At 42.9% G+C, this 18,890-nt stretch overlaps 1 protein-coding gene across 4 annotated transcripts in view; it reads right to left on the reverse strand.

Moving 5' to 3' along the window:
• LOC145454295 (calsenilin-like) overlaps positions 1–18,890 on the reverse strand; it is a 50,849-nt gene that overhangs the window by 2,922 nt on the left and 29,037 nt on the right. For 3 of the 4 annotated variants that reach the window (XM_080332290.1, XM_080332289.1, XM_080332292.1), the window contains exons 2-6: positions 7,039–7,163; positions 5,868–5,937; positions 3,502–3,572; positions 3,323–3,430; positions 1,087–1,254 (exon numbers count right to left, since the gene is read on the reverse strand). In XM_080332290.1, the coding sequence (XP_080188416.1) occupies positions 1,087–1,254; positions 3,323–3,430; positions 3,502–3,572; positions 5,868–5,937; positions 7,039–7,163 (542 nt within the window). Of the gene's footprint in view, positions 1–1,086; positions 1,255–3,322; positions 3,431–3,501; positions 3,573–5,867; positions 5,938–7,038; positions 7,164–11,646; positions 14,824–18,890 lie in introns of those variants that run through there. The other variant, XM_080332291.1, reaches the window with a different exon arrangement.

Here is an 18,890-nt window from a genome sequence, read left to right on the forward strand (position 1 = left end):
ATCATCGCCTTCAAATCTACACATGAGCTTATCGGTCTCTTCCAAGTACTTGACCATCTGAGTCATTGCATTGGCTCTAATTGAACTTTGCTTCGATTGTTTGCTTATATAATTGAAAAGTCTTGAGTACTTTGATTGCGGAGGATTTATTATCTATTCATCACTGGATGATTTTGTACAATGCATTGCCACTATATGTATCATTGTATGCTGTTTTAACGGCGGCCTAACTGATATCAGACGAGTGCAACGAATGCAGTGGTGACAAATAGCGATATCGGCAGAATTCGTCAGATGCGATGATCTAGCCATTACGATTCGCAAATTTCTTCGTCTTCGAGTCATATAAAATAAGTCGAGTCAATGACTTGGGTCGAGTCATGCGTAATGACTCGAGTACAAGTCGAGTCAATCCAAATATTGACTCGAGTCGAGTCGAGTCATTTTCCCATTTCAAGAAAATGACTCGAGTCAAGTCATGACTCGAGTTATTACAGCCCTGGGTTGAACCTATTCAGTAAACCTTCGCATCAATAACATTACAACTCATTTTTCACGTTCACCCTATTTTGTGTTGCCTATGTACTCGCCTAGCGATCAACGTAATAAAAGAGGACGAAATGCGAAGAAAGGGACATTTGGGCGCCCTCGGAGGACATTTCGGTTTTCTTGGAAACTGAGTTATTATAATAACCATATGAATCAACTTATTTTTTACTTAAAAAGATAGCGCTCGTAGATAGAAATTAAGTTTGCTCAGGTCCACTCATCTCCTCTGTAACACCAAGGGAACTTTATAGTAACATTTGAGTATTTTTAAATATAGTTGGAGTTGGAGTCGGAGTCTGAGCATTTTAACTACCTCCGACTCCTGCCAGTATGTATTTCCCGAGCTCCGACTCAGAATCCAAAGGATGTCACACAATTTCTGTGACTAAGGCTACGACTCCATCAAGAGAAACAGTAAAGAAACTCGGACTCGGACTCCACAGCCCGGTATACAGTGTAGTCCGATACCTGGATAGTCAGACCATTCAACAATCGCATTGAGCCCCTATGTATTATATATGATATACATTTACACACCCTGCTGCACGCTTCTACAAATTCATTGAAGGTCACGTATCCGTCGCCATTGTCGTCCAGTTTCTTGAAAACGCGCTCGGCATGTTCCACGTGAGATGGGGGAAGATGCGACCCCGTCTTTGGCTGACCCAGAATCGAATACATAGATTTCACAATGTCCTGCATTTCCTGTAAAAGTATATCGTCACATACGCGTGCACTGTAAATACATGGGTTACAAGTAGGTAGATTTCCCCGATTTACACCATAGCGTATAGGGTGGAAATCAGGCAAACGGCAGTTCCTGACACCAAAGTGTGCTTTCATATCCACTGTAATGCCTGGGAACGAACCAAACACGCCCAATTCTTTTATTGAGATATACCCCGGTGAATGTAGTAGGTTCTTCTAATCGGGCCCATTCCGCGGCTAATAGTGCAATCAATCAATCAGGCTTATTAATATTTTCATCGTTTCAAAACATCACAAGACTGCAATACAATGAAAAGATAGGAAGGTGTCGAAACAACTTGGAGTAGCCTTTAATGTCAGACACCCCAACCACCTACATCGGCCATTAGTGACCTATAGAAAACCAGCAAAACGGACAAGGTTTGTAATGACTCGAGTCATGACGCGATTCGAGTCGCGATGTTCTAGTGACTCTACTTGACTCGAGTCATTTTCTCAAAATACGGAAAATGACTCGACTCGACTTGAGTCAATCTGTGAATAGACTGAACTTTTAATCGAGTCACTGCGCATGACTCGGGCCAAGTCATATGACTCGAGGCTGGGACGGCCAAGACCGACATTTCATTGTAATTTCGATGAATAGGAAAGTTACCACACTATTGGTACTTCGTCTATTAGTAGCGGCACTTGAAAGACTTGACTCGGGGTGAGTTGAAAATGATTCGACTTGACCAGAGTCAAAACAATAAAAGTGAGATTGACTTGTGACTCGGAACCTTGAGACTTGGTTACAACCCTAATATCGACGCAGTCAAAAAATTAGGGTTAACAGCTTTGTGTTTACAAAGGATATTGATTAATATTGAAAGAAAATTTCGGTGGGTGAAACTTTTCCACACTGACGTGACGTCGCAGTCTCACAGATCCTTTGTGGTGCATTGAAGAAAACATTAGGTACAGCGAGAAAGTGAGCCTTATGAGGGGAAAAGGGCTTCCCCATATCTACGCCTGTATAACAGCATGTTTGCATCAAATTATTAAGCTATTTTCATTCAAAATCCACTTCGTCAGCATACCTATGTAGACAAGACATATACCGAAATAGTTAGCAACCAGGGATGGTGTGAACTTCTGAAAGGATCAGGTTCGTGTGAACGCGAACCTGCTTGAAAGGTTCTGTGTGACGTCATATTGTTCATTCCAATCTTATATTTCAGTGAAGTGATAGCCTATATATTTATGTACGGTCGTACACGATACCTAGCGACGACTAGGGCCACATAATGCCACAATGCTGAAGTATATATTGACGCTTTAAACGTCGCCAAATGTATCAACTGGGGCAGTCAAATGATATAATAATCCCATAAAATCAATATCTTCGGAGGACTTGCAAGGGAATATAAGATTACGTCTTAACGGTCTTGGCCAGACCGGACAATGTATTCGGCGTCTGAGTAGGCTATTACTACGTTGATATTGAGCAGAGTGTAAAACGGGTTTATATACTTGCTACCGATATTACCCCATTAGCCATGCTATACAGCAGGAGCCAACACCAAATCGCACGGATTTGATTTTTATGATACAATAAACATATGAAATCAAGATTGACCCCGTACGCCTGCGAGATAGTTACATCAGACAGCGATATCAATTTCATTTACTGGTTGAATAAGTATCATTCGCTGACTATACCCACATGTAATGTATTTCGCTCTTGATGTTGTGTGATTTTGGGTCAAGCTCACAGCAGAGAGTCACTAAATATTCAGAAACGGAAAGCTGGGTATTTCGAGCAAACTTTTGTAACAAAGCAAGTAAAATTTTTGAGATTGTCAAGGTGCATGCTAGTTCAGTGTTGATTTTTTTTATGCTGCAGGCCAGTTCACAGTGCAGAACCGACCAAGGTTCGTTTGTGACCGTGAACCTCTAAATTTCCGAGGTTCACACAAAGAACGCGAACGTGAACCTCACGTTCACACCATCCCTATTAGCAACCTCCAATCGCAAAATGTCATCCTGACCATTTAAAACGAATTAACTGCAAAAAGTCACGTACGTCTAGTGTAATGAAACCGTCGTGATTGATGTCGTAGATTTTGAAAACCCACTCCAACTTCTCTTCGAATTTACCCCGAAGCAAGCACGATAACGAAATGACGAAGTCCTAAAATGAAAGCATCGACTTTATTATACGCCACCAAGGCGTCAAACAATAAGCGGAATTCGGAAGCGAACCTCGAAACTTATGAATCCTTCCTGGTTTATGTCGAAAGCGTTGAATAGATAGTGCGCGTACATGTTTGCATCTGCGGAGTTCAAATGAAATGATGTTTTCGGAGGCATAGAAATATTGTATCTTTCGGCATCAAACTTTTGAAATCAGTTATGGTTATGGTATATGACGACAACATGGTCATTATTTTACGATGTTGTGACATGTCTTATGCAGGGGTCACCAACGCGGAGCCCGCGGGCTAGCGGTAGCCCGCGAGGACCAAATGAGTCGCCCGTGGTCGCAGTAACAAATATTCAATTGGAAAATTTGAAAGTCGAAGCGGAGAAAGGTTTTATGAGCTGAAGTTGAACATTGGTCAGTCGACCCTAAGAAACATACGAACGCCGTTTCCGATCGGGGCGTTGCTCGTCTTCGCCCACGCGGAGGCTTCACGGGAATCTAGTTAATATTCCCGAGTCTCGATGCGGGGATTGGCGCTTCGGCGTGCAGTGCGGCAACGCAACTGAGCCCAGAGACGCTGGCGTGAGTCCCGGTGAGTGAAAATATTCTGTTCTTGGCAGGGGTGGAAACCCAGTGCTCTGAATGTCTAAGTAATGAATTCCAACTGAGCGCGAATAAACGGCGGGGGTATCTGGTAGCCCGTCGCATTGATCAGTACCTAAGAAGAAGCTGTTTGTTTCAGAAAGGTTGGTGATCCATGCCTTATGGTGTTCGCGCATGGGTCAGTGCACACTGAACATATAATTTCTAGCAGTACGATTCTGTAAAGTAGGATTGAAAATGTCCTGGTGATTATCCTATTATCCTGCAATTGAGGATGTGTATAATATTTAGAAAAGACGGCTACATCCGCGGAAGCTCCTCCAATAACGCTGATCGCACCCCAGAATATTACCTCTCTTAAGTAATGATAACACTGGTCCACAATAGCAACTTTTTTCAGGTTTGGGTTTTGACAACTGATTTTGGGGCGCTAAATCCGAAAATGAACTCAGAATTTCTCTATAACATCACGTTTTTGAGATATGAAAAACCATTCTCCCTGTTGACAAAACAAGGAATTCTGATGAAATAAGGTTTTACCTGCAATAATCTAGATTTAATTAGCAAACAAGCATTCTATATTATATTCACACAAATTTGCGTTGTCTACAATCACGGAGCAAGTGGCGGTTAGTAACAAAGTATTTCATCTAATTTGACATACTAAAGTACGTTCATACCTTATACTCAAGTTGTTACATTTTCAAAATAATTATCACTTTATAACAAGCCGGTCCCTCTACAAGTCTACATCCTGTTAACAGACGATGTATTTTCGGGAAATGCTATATCTGCAGTATAGCATCATTGGTATTTCGTAGGCATAAGGCCTCTCGCATTTACAACTAAAAGTATGCTAAGTTATTTGAGTATCTTTCACACCCTTTGTTTTCTACTTCCCCTTGAAGTATACTATACTTCCACCTTGAGTGGGAATACTCACGACTTCGACCACATCTGCAGGGAACTATACCATTTCGGTGGCCTGCACTATACCGTTTACCGGTTTAGCCTTAGGCAAGAATGCATGAATCGAAAAATATCCGTACGAACTCGGGGACGGCAAGTATTCGGTTCAGTTCGGTTTATTAGCAATTTTTATCGGTTCAATACACCACAAAATTGCGATACAATGAAAAGATAGGAAGGTGTCGAAATGACTTGGAGTAGTCTTTGGAACCAGACACCCACCTTGGCCTAGGCGAAGTAAAGAGGAGGTATGCACACTGAATGAAAAGTAAAAGATAGTATAGAAAAAAGAAAGCGACAAATAATAGGATATCGATAGCTCGGGTCGTGGTGCGGTAACCTTGAGGGCGGACTAGTATTCATTTAGTACTAGATATTGCCTGTATTTCGACTTGAATGTGGACAGCGAACGGTTTGCATCTAAACCAATATGTAAATTTATCTTTCTCACTACACGCGTGGGATACGAACAATTTGCGTCCCGTTTCCGGCGTTTTCCAACTCATCTCGCGTATAAACACCGGCTGTTGAAACACTTCATCCCACATTAAAGCGTGACGAATATTATAGGCGATAGAGCGGATCGATATCTATATCGAGATTTGATTCGTGACAGAGTTCGAGTGGCGAAATTTCTTTCCCGTCTTATAAATATTTGAACGGACGCACATTCCGCGGCTACGCCGAGTGCGATACGACAATGAATTTTTCGCGTTGATATTCCGCGAAGTTTTACGTGTAAACACTCTTGCGAAGACGAGCGGTTGACAGTTACAATCGACCGCCGCACGTAATTGGATTTTGAAACAGAATTGAAAATGAAACTGATCGAAAATACTTGCGTGACACTCACCCCCCGCTGGAAAAAATTGAGAATATATTGTCTTGAACGTATCCTCGTACAGAATTCCTGTCGGGCATTCCTGTTAAGATAGAGATTGACGCGATTCAGAAGTCATGCGAATCAAGTGAAAATTTTCCAGCTTATTTAGGAAGTGCTTGACTAACGGGGAGCACCCATTACTGTTTTGTTTGTGGGAGGCATATGTCAAACAGATATGCAGAGGGATATTTCTATCAAAGTACCCCCAAGTAAAAATCCCGCAAAACAGCAAATACGGAAAATTTTCTCTTACATTGTAACAAAACCGTATTGCCGCAATTTTGCGTATTCACTCTGGTCACAATCAGTTTAATCACATATCTTTGACAGAAATGTACAATATACATAAAGAGAACAAAGTTTTCAAGGTAACAATGGACCGAGAGTTGGCCGCTGTATGCAAGTTACAGTGTTCTAAGAATATAACGCAAATATCTGTGGTCGCACTACCACCTTTTGACTCAATAGGTCCCCGCTCACAGCCTTATAAATTCATTCAGTTCAATTCCATCTATTGAACTCGAAAAGTATGTCATTTGCGATTTCGTCAAATCTACCACTTTCTTTAGTGCGGCGAGTTGGTTCGGTTAGGTGTTTCCATAACCTTGGAAGTCCGTATCTGACATTAATGAAGCAAATTCCATATGACCCCGTTTACAGCTAAATCTCTTTTATCCCTCACAACGCATATGTATTATGCAGGTTGTTTGTTGTTGATAGGCGTTCACGACGGTTCTATATCTATGGTAATTTCACACCATGCCGATATCGTTATTGATTATTCTTGAGCTCCCGACTTATCGTTTTAACGAATTTCCTTCGGGGATTCTGTAAGACCCTGCTAATGCTGACCGGATCAGGAGTCAGATATGCAGGTGTTGCTATAATAAGCCGTAATCACCAGTATGGTATTATTTATTATGTATAGACTTGATAATGAAGCATCCCACTTAGAAACACCTGTATTGATATGGACGTAACATTTTGGAAGCATTTGACCAGTCCAGTCCGTAAGCGGTTAAAAGGTCTGAATCAGGCCCCCGACGCAAATTTAGTTAGACAATCGGCTACAAAAACGTTATCAATCTCAAAATGGCAACAATCAGTTACAGGCCGACCATAGAACCATGGAGGAGCTTACGTTTTTGAACGTTCTGTACATCGACTTTAATTCTTCTTTAGTGAAATTTGTCGTTCGCGTCAAAGTCGACAAACTGTGTGGGGCGTATCTTACCGGACCGTATTCCACGTCGTCCCCCTCGCTTTCTGAAAATATCAGTCACACACACATTTAGTGACGCAGAAGGGATATTTTATAATACTAATACAAATGAAAATACGACAGCCCTTAACCATAGAAACAACTCGGACTAGGACCGCGTGAAATTACGAACATGTCGCGGATGTAAAAATGCGCAGATAACGTACGGTAACATCACAAAAACCGATCCGCCACGATGTTTGGATAAGGAATGTTACGGCAAGACTCCTTGGAGACCTTGCAGATCTTTAACAGAACCTGATTCTATCCAGAGGAGTAGAATTTCGGCGATATGCGAACCTTACTTCAGTGTTCAGCCAGCAATACGTCTCGATTACAAACAAACGACATGTAAGTGGATGGACCTCGGAAAATGTCGTGTACAATGTTATTGAACGTGGCGCAACATGTCGTCAGGCGATAAGCGCCATTCATTTTTTTTAATAAACAACAGCAACAAGCTCGTTAAATATTCGATCGCGCACAAGCCACGTTGGCAGGAGTATTAATTGCTAATCAATCTATAAGAAAACGATGAATGTTCACGCATACCTAATTGCTCACTGAAAACGGGCGCATTGATCTCGGATAAGAAGTCGAAATGTTTCGCGGATTTCGAAAAAACCGTGACGCTTACAAGCATCCCAGTGGAGCATATTAAGCTCATTCAAAGTCATGTGACAACAATTCTACGAATCCCGAGAGAGGGATAAAATCCTTTGCACGTCCCAGAAAAGCTAAAATATCGTACGGGTTACAATACGTTCCCCAGCGCTGTGTGCGAGTAAAACACGATCTGTCGGTGCACGCCTATGCTCATGGTACATAATAACGTTGTAGGTAATGCAGATCGAAATTTATTTCATTCCTAATTTTATGTTTCACCTATACTTTCACATAACAGAGAATACAATTGAGCATGTTACAATTCTACCGTATACTGCTTGTTGCTTGTTCTGCGATTTAATGCATACCTGCGTTTGCGACTATATGACATATTAGCTGTAGACCGATTGCGTTTAACACACACCTATATCTAGCTAGGTGGACAAAATAGTTGAGATCTGATATTTTCACCTCAGTGTCAATCGAATCAATACTGACTGCCTAGCGGGTAATATACATGAGTACTTGTTTGTAATATTTCATTTCTGCAAATTTCCACAAAATGAAAATGCAATACGAAATAAATATAATCGCGACTTCGGTCACCTTGCGAAAATGGGTAAACATAAACGCAGAACAAGACCCGCCATTTACGGTGACGGGGACGAAGAATTTTTTTTTACGAAAAATAAATGCGAAAAATCACAAAATGAAAATGCGATAATAATATAAGGGCCAGAGAAGACATGGCCAGTTCGCCCGGGGACAGGGGACACCAACACAGACAAAGGCCTCCACCAAAAACACACAATATATGTGGTGGAGGCCGACAAACAACACAAAAATACAGGGACGAACTGGCGAGGTCCGACTGCAGGCATTATCATAGTAGTTGTGGTGGTGGAATTCAAAATAAAAATTATTGGTCATAAGTGGGGGAACTCCTCCCCTTAGCATTTAGAACCGCTCGGAAAAACAACTTCAAAAAACTAAAACTAGCAGGGGTCCATTTATGTTAATTTGGGGAGGAGTTCCGTGAAACAATCCAGTGTCCAGTTGCCTGCAGTCGAACCCCGTGATGGCTAGCGGGTTAAGCTAATAGCCGGCAAAAAAAAACATATAACAAATAAAGACACGTGAAGGGGGGGATCAAGTCCTCTCGTGGTCCCGCACACTACACCAAGCCTTCCAGACACGATGAGAGCCGCGCTGAGAAGCGACCACGGCTCGCTCGGAGACCAGTCTGGACTCGAAGACCGAAACACCCATCGCACGTAAGGTGGTCAGGTTCCCGGGGTGGTAACTCCCCAGGGACCCGACCGCGAACGTATGCATCTCCACCACCTTGGCCGTGGCAACGCGGAGAGATTCACAGAGGTCCTTGTACTTTGTGTGTTTCAGTGCAACGGCAGCGTCCATACTGGCTACCCCATTCTCGAAGGGGCACACCACATCGATGACTAAGACCCGGCGACGATCCGCTAGGATGAGGTCGGGCCTCAGCCGCCTGTTGGCCAATGTGGCGTGCTTCTCGCAAACGCGGTCCACATCGCATCTGGAAAAAGAAGAAGAGCTTGGAATACAGTCCAGGAGCACCCCAAGTACCGAATTGTGCCTGTTCGTGATGCTATCCATCACTGGCAGGCAGTGGTTCAGTACGTGGGGCAGGGTCTCAGTATGCTGTCCGCACTTGCAGCAGACCACACTTGGCTCCACACGATTTCTAAACCGACCCCGGATCGACCGGAGCGGCAGAAGATTCAGTCGAGCCTTAAGCATCCAGCTACGCTCGACTGCCGTCAGGACGTTGGAAGACCGGAGGAAGCGATTGGAGCTCCCGTACCGGCTGTGGCACTCCACAGTTTTGCCCTGGTCGGGAAGCTCCATCCACCGCGTCTTCCAACGTTGGTTCACCTTCAGGTGAAGAAATTTGGTAAGACGACCCAAATCCTGACAACAGTCGGCGCCTAGAGCCAACTGATAGAGCCCGTCTTCGGTCACGAACCAGCGAGCACCGAGACGCCTAGCGACGGGTCGGACCTCGGTCCAAAGCCCGTAGGCGTCTCCGTACGCCCTGGAATCGTGCCCTGTTAGACTCACGCAGTTTAAAAACTCGACTGTCAGGGTCTCCGACGCCTCTGGGACTCGGCAAGTCCTCCGGACGACCAGCGCCAACCTTCCACGCGCAACCGCCCGCACAGAGGGGTCAGTGGAATTGACCATTTTGACGGCCTGGGAAAGCCTCAACACATCTGCTTCGCAGCAGAGGTTGGGAATCCCCAGACCGCCAGTCGTCAGCCCAGCATGGAAGAAGGGCTGACACGCTCTGTTAGGGAGGCGGAATTCCGCCTTCACCAACGTGCGGATACGCGCATCCAGGCGACGCAGATCGCTTCGATAGAACTTGCGGATTCTCAACTGAAAAAGGATTCTTGGAATAACGAACCTCTTCAGTGCGAGCAGCTTCTGAAATGAGGTGAGATGTGACAGGAAAAGTCTGTCACAATAGGCCTCGAAAGTTTTAAGGGCCTTCCCACCTTTTTCGGTTGCCTGGTAACCCATGTTCTTGCCCAGGTATCGCCAGAAAGAGTCACGATCGAGGACCCGGACCTCGCCACCATCAAGGCAGAGCGGGGCCGAGTCCACGATCGATCGGCTTCCCTTGAATCCCAAGGCAAGAACACGACACTTGGCGGGCTTGAACTTCATACCAGACCACTGAGAAAATACACCTCACTCCCGTACACCGTAAATCGAAAAACAGGATGGATTTATCACTCATCGCATTGCGAGTATAGTGTATACCCCCTTCGCGGAAGACATGTTTAAAAAAACTTTAAATTGAAAAAATGAGATCCACTTTATCGGTCGTGAAATAAGTTTGATAGGTTATAAAATGTGTTTTAAACTCATGTTTTGCTGCGTATACGCGGGTATAGCTTCTCCTCTTCGAAATGCAACATGAAATACTCCGAAAAACTATGGAGTTCCATCCGAGATGACAAGCAAAATGCCATGTTAAATCAGATACCTTAGATTTTTCCACATTATGTTGGCGTGTATGGGCAATGGGTATATGAGCAAAACATAAATAAAGCATATTCATATTTCGAAAAATAGCATATCACTCGAAAAACGTAAACACGAAGTCGGCATCGCGACTTGAAACACCAGCTCGCTTCGTACAGTTATATTCGAACTGCATAAATCTCACTTTTCATCACTCATCTATTCCATCGCCAGTACCACTCGTGATTAACGATGGTATGGTAAGCTATTGTGAAAGCAGTTAAATTATCTATCATTCCATACCATCGATGCAGGTGTTGTATAGAAATGGTTCCGATCACTATGGGCAATGGCATCCGAATTCAAACTTGTTGACACTGCCAGTGTATATTTCCTTTATATTCTAATCTAGACCTACTGCTCGCAACGCCGTTCTGTGGACCCCTACTTTTTAAATCTCGCAGTTTAGGTGAAATTGTCAACTATGTGTGTCATTACGAAGGGAGAGCGATGACTGAAAAAGTACCATTCGGGATAACTGCTAGGCGAAACCAATCATATACACATATTGTTAAGCATATAGTTGAGCCCTGATTGTGTGAGAAGCGTCCGATTCTGAAATTGAATCTGCTTTTTAGCAATAACCAACTGATGGATATGGATATTTCAATCCTGTCGTCCGGTTTCGTCGCAACCCATGAACTTGGAGTGTAGAAGACGAATTTTCGGAAGAGGTAGGCCTATAACGAATCGCGAGGCAGACATGGTCCGGATTCCGCGATTTGATTTTCGATAAACGCGATCGTTCCCGGAATCGGCATTTGCACAGAAAAAGTCTGCATCTGTGTAAGGCTATCGATAAAACTCACTTACCTTTAGTCCAGCATCGCAGACACGGTATGTACTTATGAATCCTATTTATTACAACCATGACAGCGCACGCGCCAATGATGGCGACACCGATTTTTTCGCGCTCCCACAAAGAGGTTTCGTTCTCCTCGTTTATGACGGCCATGTGTGATAATTCTGGTGCGATGCTTTTCAGGGCTCTCCGGGCATATTTAGACGCTGCATGTGATCCAAGACGCATGCATTTCACGATAACATTTGTTTTGAGACTTGAACGCATACGAAAGGCTAAAGACTACGTGAAAATAAATTGAGACATGCTATAAGAAACTTCACATCGACGGCGCTTGTCGCTGGGACATCGGCGATTTATTCGAAAATCCTACATAATACAACAGCCAGTATACAGCACAGCGATAAAGGAGATGGACATTTGGTAACGTTTCCATTTCATGCAGACCTTATTTAGGTGAAGAGTTCTACGATACAGAATCCGTATGTAACAGCATTATACGGTTTGCTGTGCACACTGCACAGTGCATCCCTCGTTATTCTAAAAGTGCTGGATAAGTCATCATGTCTGCCACGAAATCACTTTTGCGCAACACTCAATAAATACTAACCCTGTAGTTTCGAAATTGGATTATGCCTATATAACAATTGAGTGCCTGTTTAGAAATTGTAGGAGCACAATTCTCACGGAAAATCGACTTCCGCTGCAAGGTCACTTTTCGCACAATACCACAGGGCTAAGCTCCTTTCTCTCACTGTACCGTTCCGGCGCTTGTAGCTCAACACATTAATAAATATTATATGAATCATAGCAGCATTTAACCTAAGCGACCAATGTAGAATTAATATTGGCAGCTTCAGCTAGTAAATTTAACTACAAGACGCTGAAGTTCAGGCTACATCAGATATACTCGTATTCGGCGGCGACTGTGTACACACCAGTAACAGGAGATTATCCTTATCCGGTTACATGAAATAAGCAATTATATCAAACGATGGAAAATTATCCACTTGGAGTCCCGCAACTCATGAATAAGTAATAAGAAATTCGGGGCGAGCCTACGACGAACAACTACGCTGCCAAGACCGCTTCCTGTGTTTGATTATATTCCAGCCATTTATACACGATACAGATTGCAGTTCTGGTTTCGAGAGAATTTCTTAGTGTCACGTCTTGGAATGCAGACATGGGGTAGTGGCGATTGGTAATCATAATCTATTACGACGATTACGGCATTTTCGAGCAATCGTAATCGATTGCATTTCAAAAAATGTTGTATTGATATCTAGCTACAGGTGCAAACTTTAATCAATCAACCGATCTAAAACTATCCAGTTTGAGGCATGCGAGGAGGAAGTGGTCCACGTTTTCGGGTACGACGCACAAATCGCGTATATCCAGCATTAGCAGGGAATTCGTTGTGGTTAGTCATAACAGTGGCTATGCACTGCACGGCTCACACTCTCCGTATTATCTCTGGGCGGTATTTTAGTGCGTAACGAAGCGCCAAGTTCTCTGGTCCTACTCCAATCCTGTTTTTTAAAGCTCTAGTCCGACTCCGGTCCGAATCCAAGGCCGGATTCTAGACATGACCGTGATCCGATCCGAATAACTCCTATAATGAATATTGCTTGAAACAATGCAAACAGGAATTAAAAACTCAACGCAATTCCCATGTGAAACATCATTATGCTAATCTAGCTAACGTAAGCTAAGTAATGAGATCTCATCCATATGATTCCCGCATAACGACTGAGCACGGTACATCAGACATGCGACGCTACCTGAAATCCAAATAATCCGCTGGTCTAAAGTATTATTACTGAACTTCATGATGGTGTTGACGTAAACTGAAAAACTCCCTTATCCAGACAAAATCTGCCGTGTGACGAGATCCTTGTAAATATTTCATCAGCTGCGACTTCTACAGTCGTCTGAAACTTATTCGCGGCTGCATTCGTTGCTACTCTACGATGTTATCAATTCTGATCACGGATTAGAGTAGGCAATATTAGGCCTACACAGAAATAAATTATAAAGTATATGAGGGGGTAACAGCTTTATGAAGTGAGCATATCATGGAATTCAACAAAGCATGAGTAAATTAAAATATACTCATATGGCAGTAATACTGATGATGGACATTCACAATGTTCGAGAGTTCTGACTCATTAAAATCACTACTCCAGACATTCAACTGCTTTTGGAGCTTACAGTACGCCGTCCCTACTCATATCTCAATGAAATACCATTCCAAACTGCGAGATAAAATACTACATGTTGTGAACGTTACTCCTTTCGGAATAGTCCTGATATTTTAGTTATCTTCCACATTCTTTTTAATCTTCCACTAGGACACAACACTCAGAACAATCAATTTCGGGAATGCGCTTTGTGGGACTCCAGGATAATAGCTAATTGGCGTTCGAAACGCATAGAAAAGCACCTATAATCAATCTGAAGCACTTCATCGATAGCTCATGGCCATTGATGGACTGCTGGTGGAGCTAATACAAAATTTACGACCATGACAGTTGGTAAAGGCGATAACGGCTAACCAGCAGCGGTTGGCTGGTTTTATGCGTGCATTTGTAGCTTTTATTCCGTATAAAAGTGGCACATAAATGCGAATTCCTATATGCTGAGCTGAATTATATTGGAATGAGCTGTGGGATCATTATTTCAGTGCTGTCGGCGCTATACCCAAGAAACCATTTCAAGAAAATTCGATTACTGGTGAAGTGTATTCAATTTCATTCCTATCGGGAACTGTCCTCGAATACAAAATACTTATGTCGGTAACTCAGTTATGGAACGACGAGAGAGTGTAGCTCCATTCACATTCTTCAGCTTCCAACGTATCTACACGTAGATTGCATCTGGTTGATCATACCTATATCCAAATACAACATCAATGTCGCCATTATATTCATTAATCATATGTCTGTTTACTGTTTCATCAGACCAAGGATTTTAAATCATATTCTCTTGCCTTTTCAATCTTCCAATTTCATGGAGATGAATGTCTGAAACCAAAATTCGACCATAAACACATGGCCGTCAACACGATGATATATCCTAACTGAAACATGATCAAGTGATCACTGATCAGTGATCATACGTTCCTCGTGAAATATTCACATTACTGACACGTATTCCGGTGACGCCATTGGGGTCGTTAAATTACGCTATAGTTGACTGATTTGGGACGTCAAAAGGATATTTCTTTCTGTCAATAAATTTAAGCCATATAATCCGAACAAAATTCATCAGTGTGAATGCCTCTTCTCTACTTCGCCTAGCCCTAGGCCAAGGTGGGTGTCTGATCTCAAACACTACCCGAAGTCTTTTCGACACCTTCCTATCTTTTCATTGTATCGGAGTTTTGTGGTGTTTTGCAATGATGAAAATATTAATAAACTGATACTGATACTGATACCAGCACAGATGAACAGTGAGCACCAGTGTCACAATTCGAAATTAATACGCTGCGTCTGCACTACTTCCTTCAGCCAAGCGTAGCATTACTCCCTGATCTGCATTATTATTGTATATTGTGCGTAACTGGCCTGGCCATGCAATGACCGCTCCTTTTACTATTGAAAATGCGTTGTCTAAGTCCTCCAGAGCGAAACTCACATATAGTGTGTATGGAACGCGATACTAATGAGGAAAAGATATATAGAAAATATCGATTCACGAGCGTACAAGTGCGCATCGCAATAGTGACTGGAAAGCATTCAGTTCCCGCCGAAAAGGCTGCAACTATAAAAACAACACTTGCACTTGAAACAAGATAGCGGGAAGCGGGTTGCCCTAACTCACTTCTGTTTCAGTAATATGATATCTTCAAAGCCACGTAAAGGTCGCGGTTGGGGTGTCCTGTATACTGAAAGGTTATTTCTTAGCAGTTACAATAATCCGCCTATGGGCAGTTAAGGCGAATTTTACCGTGGAATTGACCCCACCACAGTGATGACAGGTAATAAATCTGGCAGCTCCACATGACACCGTTCATTCCCTAGTTCACATACACTCGCAAGTCTCACGAGGTGAAAATGACGGTGTTCAAAGCAAATACGAGAAGTTTGATAATCCGTTTGAGGGCTGCGTTCGGATCGTTAGGTTCAAGTTCCTCGTGATCCATACCAAGACCTTGACATAGCTTGCCGATTCGATCCAGGCCATGTGTGTTTGAAAGTGGCATGTAGCCAACTGCGCGACGACTATACTATCTCAACTTCACGATGTAGTTAGTCAACAGTCAATACTTCTTGGTGAATGTTGACTATCTAGTAACCGAGCGATTATGCTATCACCTTTCTTTCTGACCGGGAAGTATTTGACATAAGTTGTGTCTGTGTTTGAACTATCATAACTAAAGTAAATTATCGACTGGTATATATAAGCTCTTCATCATCATAAGCCAGGTAATCCGAAGCACCAGTGATGCCGGTCGGACGTTACCAGCGCGGACACCGGACAGGTCTTCAAAAACACAACTGCTCAACATAGAAAACTGTATGCAGCTGATACACATACACTATAGTGCTGTACGGTCACAAAAGGCTGTCTAGTTCCCACTGCCCAGTAACACAGCAACACATGTTTCGATTGAGAGATTAACTTGAATTTGTTTAAATTTCTATCAGTGACTACGCAAAAGTAGTAGAAATTTCCGTGAACCAGTAACGTACTCATCGCGAACCACAGAATCGTATTTTAAAATTTTCAGACTTCATTAAATGCCTTGGTTTGATATATGGGCAATGGAGGCGTGGGAACGAAGACGGATCAATCAAACCAGCGATTCTTTCCCCTACTGTATCAAATTGCTACTAGAGTTCAGAAAAACGCTCATCCAACGAGAAATTGGTATTGAAAATGGGACATATTCAATTAACCACTCTGCAGATCACATGAAACACACACCTATAACTGGTAACGGTCACAAATTAAATCATATCAACCTTCGAGACGCACCACACTGTGGCTCAAGATAGAAGTAGGTATTTCTACTATTATAGTTCCAACTTTACGGAATCGAAATTGATGTATATTGTAAAACACGGAGATTTAAGAGGACACTAGACCGGCAGGGTCGAGTATTGAAGAACCATCGTCTATCATCAGACCTGTTTATTTTTGGATAATGGGTTTTATTTTTGGAGATTCTCCAAAATTAAGATTTTTTTGGATGATGTTTTCTCAAGTTTTTCAGTAAAATAAACAAGTCAGAGCGATGTAAACGGCCAAATGGCTCATGAAAAACTCATGAAAACACACAAAAACTGCATGTATGTGAGGGAGGGGTCACCGAAACGCTAAAAATACTTCCACTCAATCCACTTCACGTTTCTGCTGACCTTGCCCTCCCGCCCCTCCACCTTTGTACTCCTAGTTTCACAGTGCGACACATAGAGAAGACGGGAAGGCAGCTTGAGTGAGGCAAAGGGAACGGCGAAATCATACACCGCCGCTTCTGTCACGATCACTTCGTCCACACGATGACGGGACTGATCTGCTGATGCTTCAGACGGCAACACAACTTGATCCAGTAGATGGAAAGTGCGTGCCCCAAGTTTGTTGTCGCTCGTTTATTGTCAATGAAGTCGGTGGCCTCTTGGTTGACTGGAAACCGTACCAAACTCCTTTAGGTTATGGACGAAAACAGTCCGGAGTGTGCACCTTCGCTGCATGGTGAATCCACCTGATCGCTCTCGATCGCATGGTCACGGTCTCACAGAGCTGTGCATCACCGTCACGAAACTTCATGGCCTTGACGTTCTGATCATGGAGCAGCATGAGCTCATGCGCCTTGTCGAACGCCTTCGAGCTATGTGTCCAGGCGAGTACTGGGACAACGAGGACCGCCACAAGGAAGGTTTTCTGGTCAGAGGGTGTTGGGCTATTAAGTTCAATGAGGCACGCAACTTCGTGGAGGATCAGAGGTTTCGAGCGCATTACTGACGAGCACTTGTCAGGAGCAAAGGCTTGGAAGATTGGAGAATTAGACATTCCTTCATTTTTGGACCACTAACATCGAAGTGTCCCACAATTGCGAGGTTCGAGGCCGATATCTCGAAAATCAAGTGGGGGAGGGTCTCGGCGGGGCGTCTCGCAATGATTGATATTCTTTAGAAGGCATTCTTCAGGCCAAAGACTAAATTTGTGAAGAATGTATTGGAAAGTTAGATCAAGATCACTGATGATATCTATGTGTTGGAGGACTTGAATACAATCATAATAATAACATACTTTCGGTGAAGTTTTCTAGTAGTATTAGGGCTTAAAAACACCTTCAATTCTTATTTTTGGAGATTCTCCAAAACTAAAATTTGAAAACATCCAAAACTAAGCTATTTTTGTTATTTTTGGAGATTCTCCAAAACTAAAATTTGAAAACATCCAAAACTAAGCTATATCCATCGACCAGAGTTTTTACGCAACAAGATGTGGATACGCAGCGCCACCCAGTGAGCCAACAGTGAAAGGGTAAGACTATAGAAATTACTATTTCTATAGTCTTACTATTTCTATAGTAAGACGAAATAAAGTAGTATTTATTAGAGCTCCAGTGCCACCTAGCGGCTGGTTGGACACCACAGCAGAGGTAACGTGTGCTGAGTGCTGACAGCCAACGAAAATCCTCCGAAGATACAGCGTACTGACCTGATTTGAGACGGAAAATTACCAAAAAATTACATCCGACTTTCGAAACATTTGCTTCAGAGAGTCTGCAAGTGGCCACTTTTCCGTCAGATAAGCGAAATTCGCCGTACAAATATTGCCACTTGTCGAGTTACCACCAATACTATATTCTTGGCCCACGAGAGCCGCAAAGGTCTGATTGCTTAAGATAGATAACGTAGCTCAAACTATTGATGTTACAAAACATGATTTTCCACTATTCATCTCAATTCTGGTAACCACATGGCGGGGCACCCTGTCGTCTTCGGTACACGGCCATATTTCGACATGAATTTCATTTACCCAAAACTTGTTCTGTTCATTAAGACAACTATTACTCAAAATCAACTCTTCCTCTTCATTTCCATGTACCCGAGGCCCTCTGATGACTTTTCGGAAAAGTACATTAAAACGTACACGTCCACATGTTCTCAATATGCGGTACAGTAAGCTCCTAATCTCAACTATGATACTTGAGCAAAATCAAAGGAATTTTATCCAAACTGATCATTGTGATCAAGAACAGAAATAGTTTCCCAGCTGCGTAGTAGCCTAAGTAATAATT

Source organism: Botryllus schlosseri, chromosome 13 (assembly GCF_051294905.1).
Source record: "Botryllus schlosseri isolate E-star chromosome 13, Bs_hap1, whole genome shotgun sequence".
Classification (NCBI taxonomy): domain Eukaryota; kingdom Metazoa; phylum Chordata; class Ascidiacea; order Stolidobranchia; family Styelidae; genus Botryllus; species Botryllus schlosseri.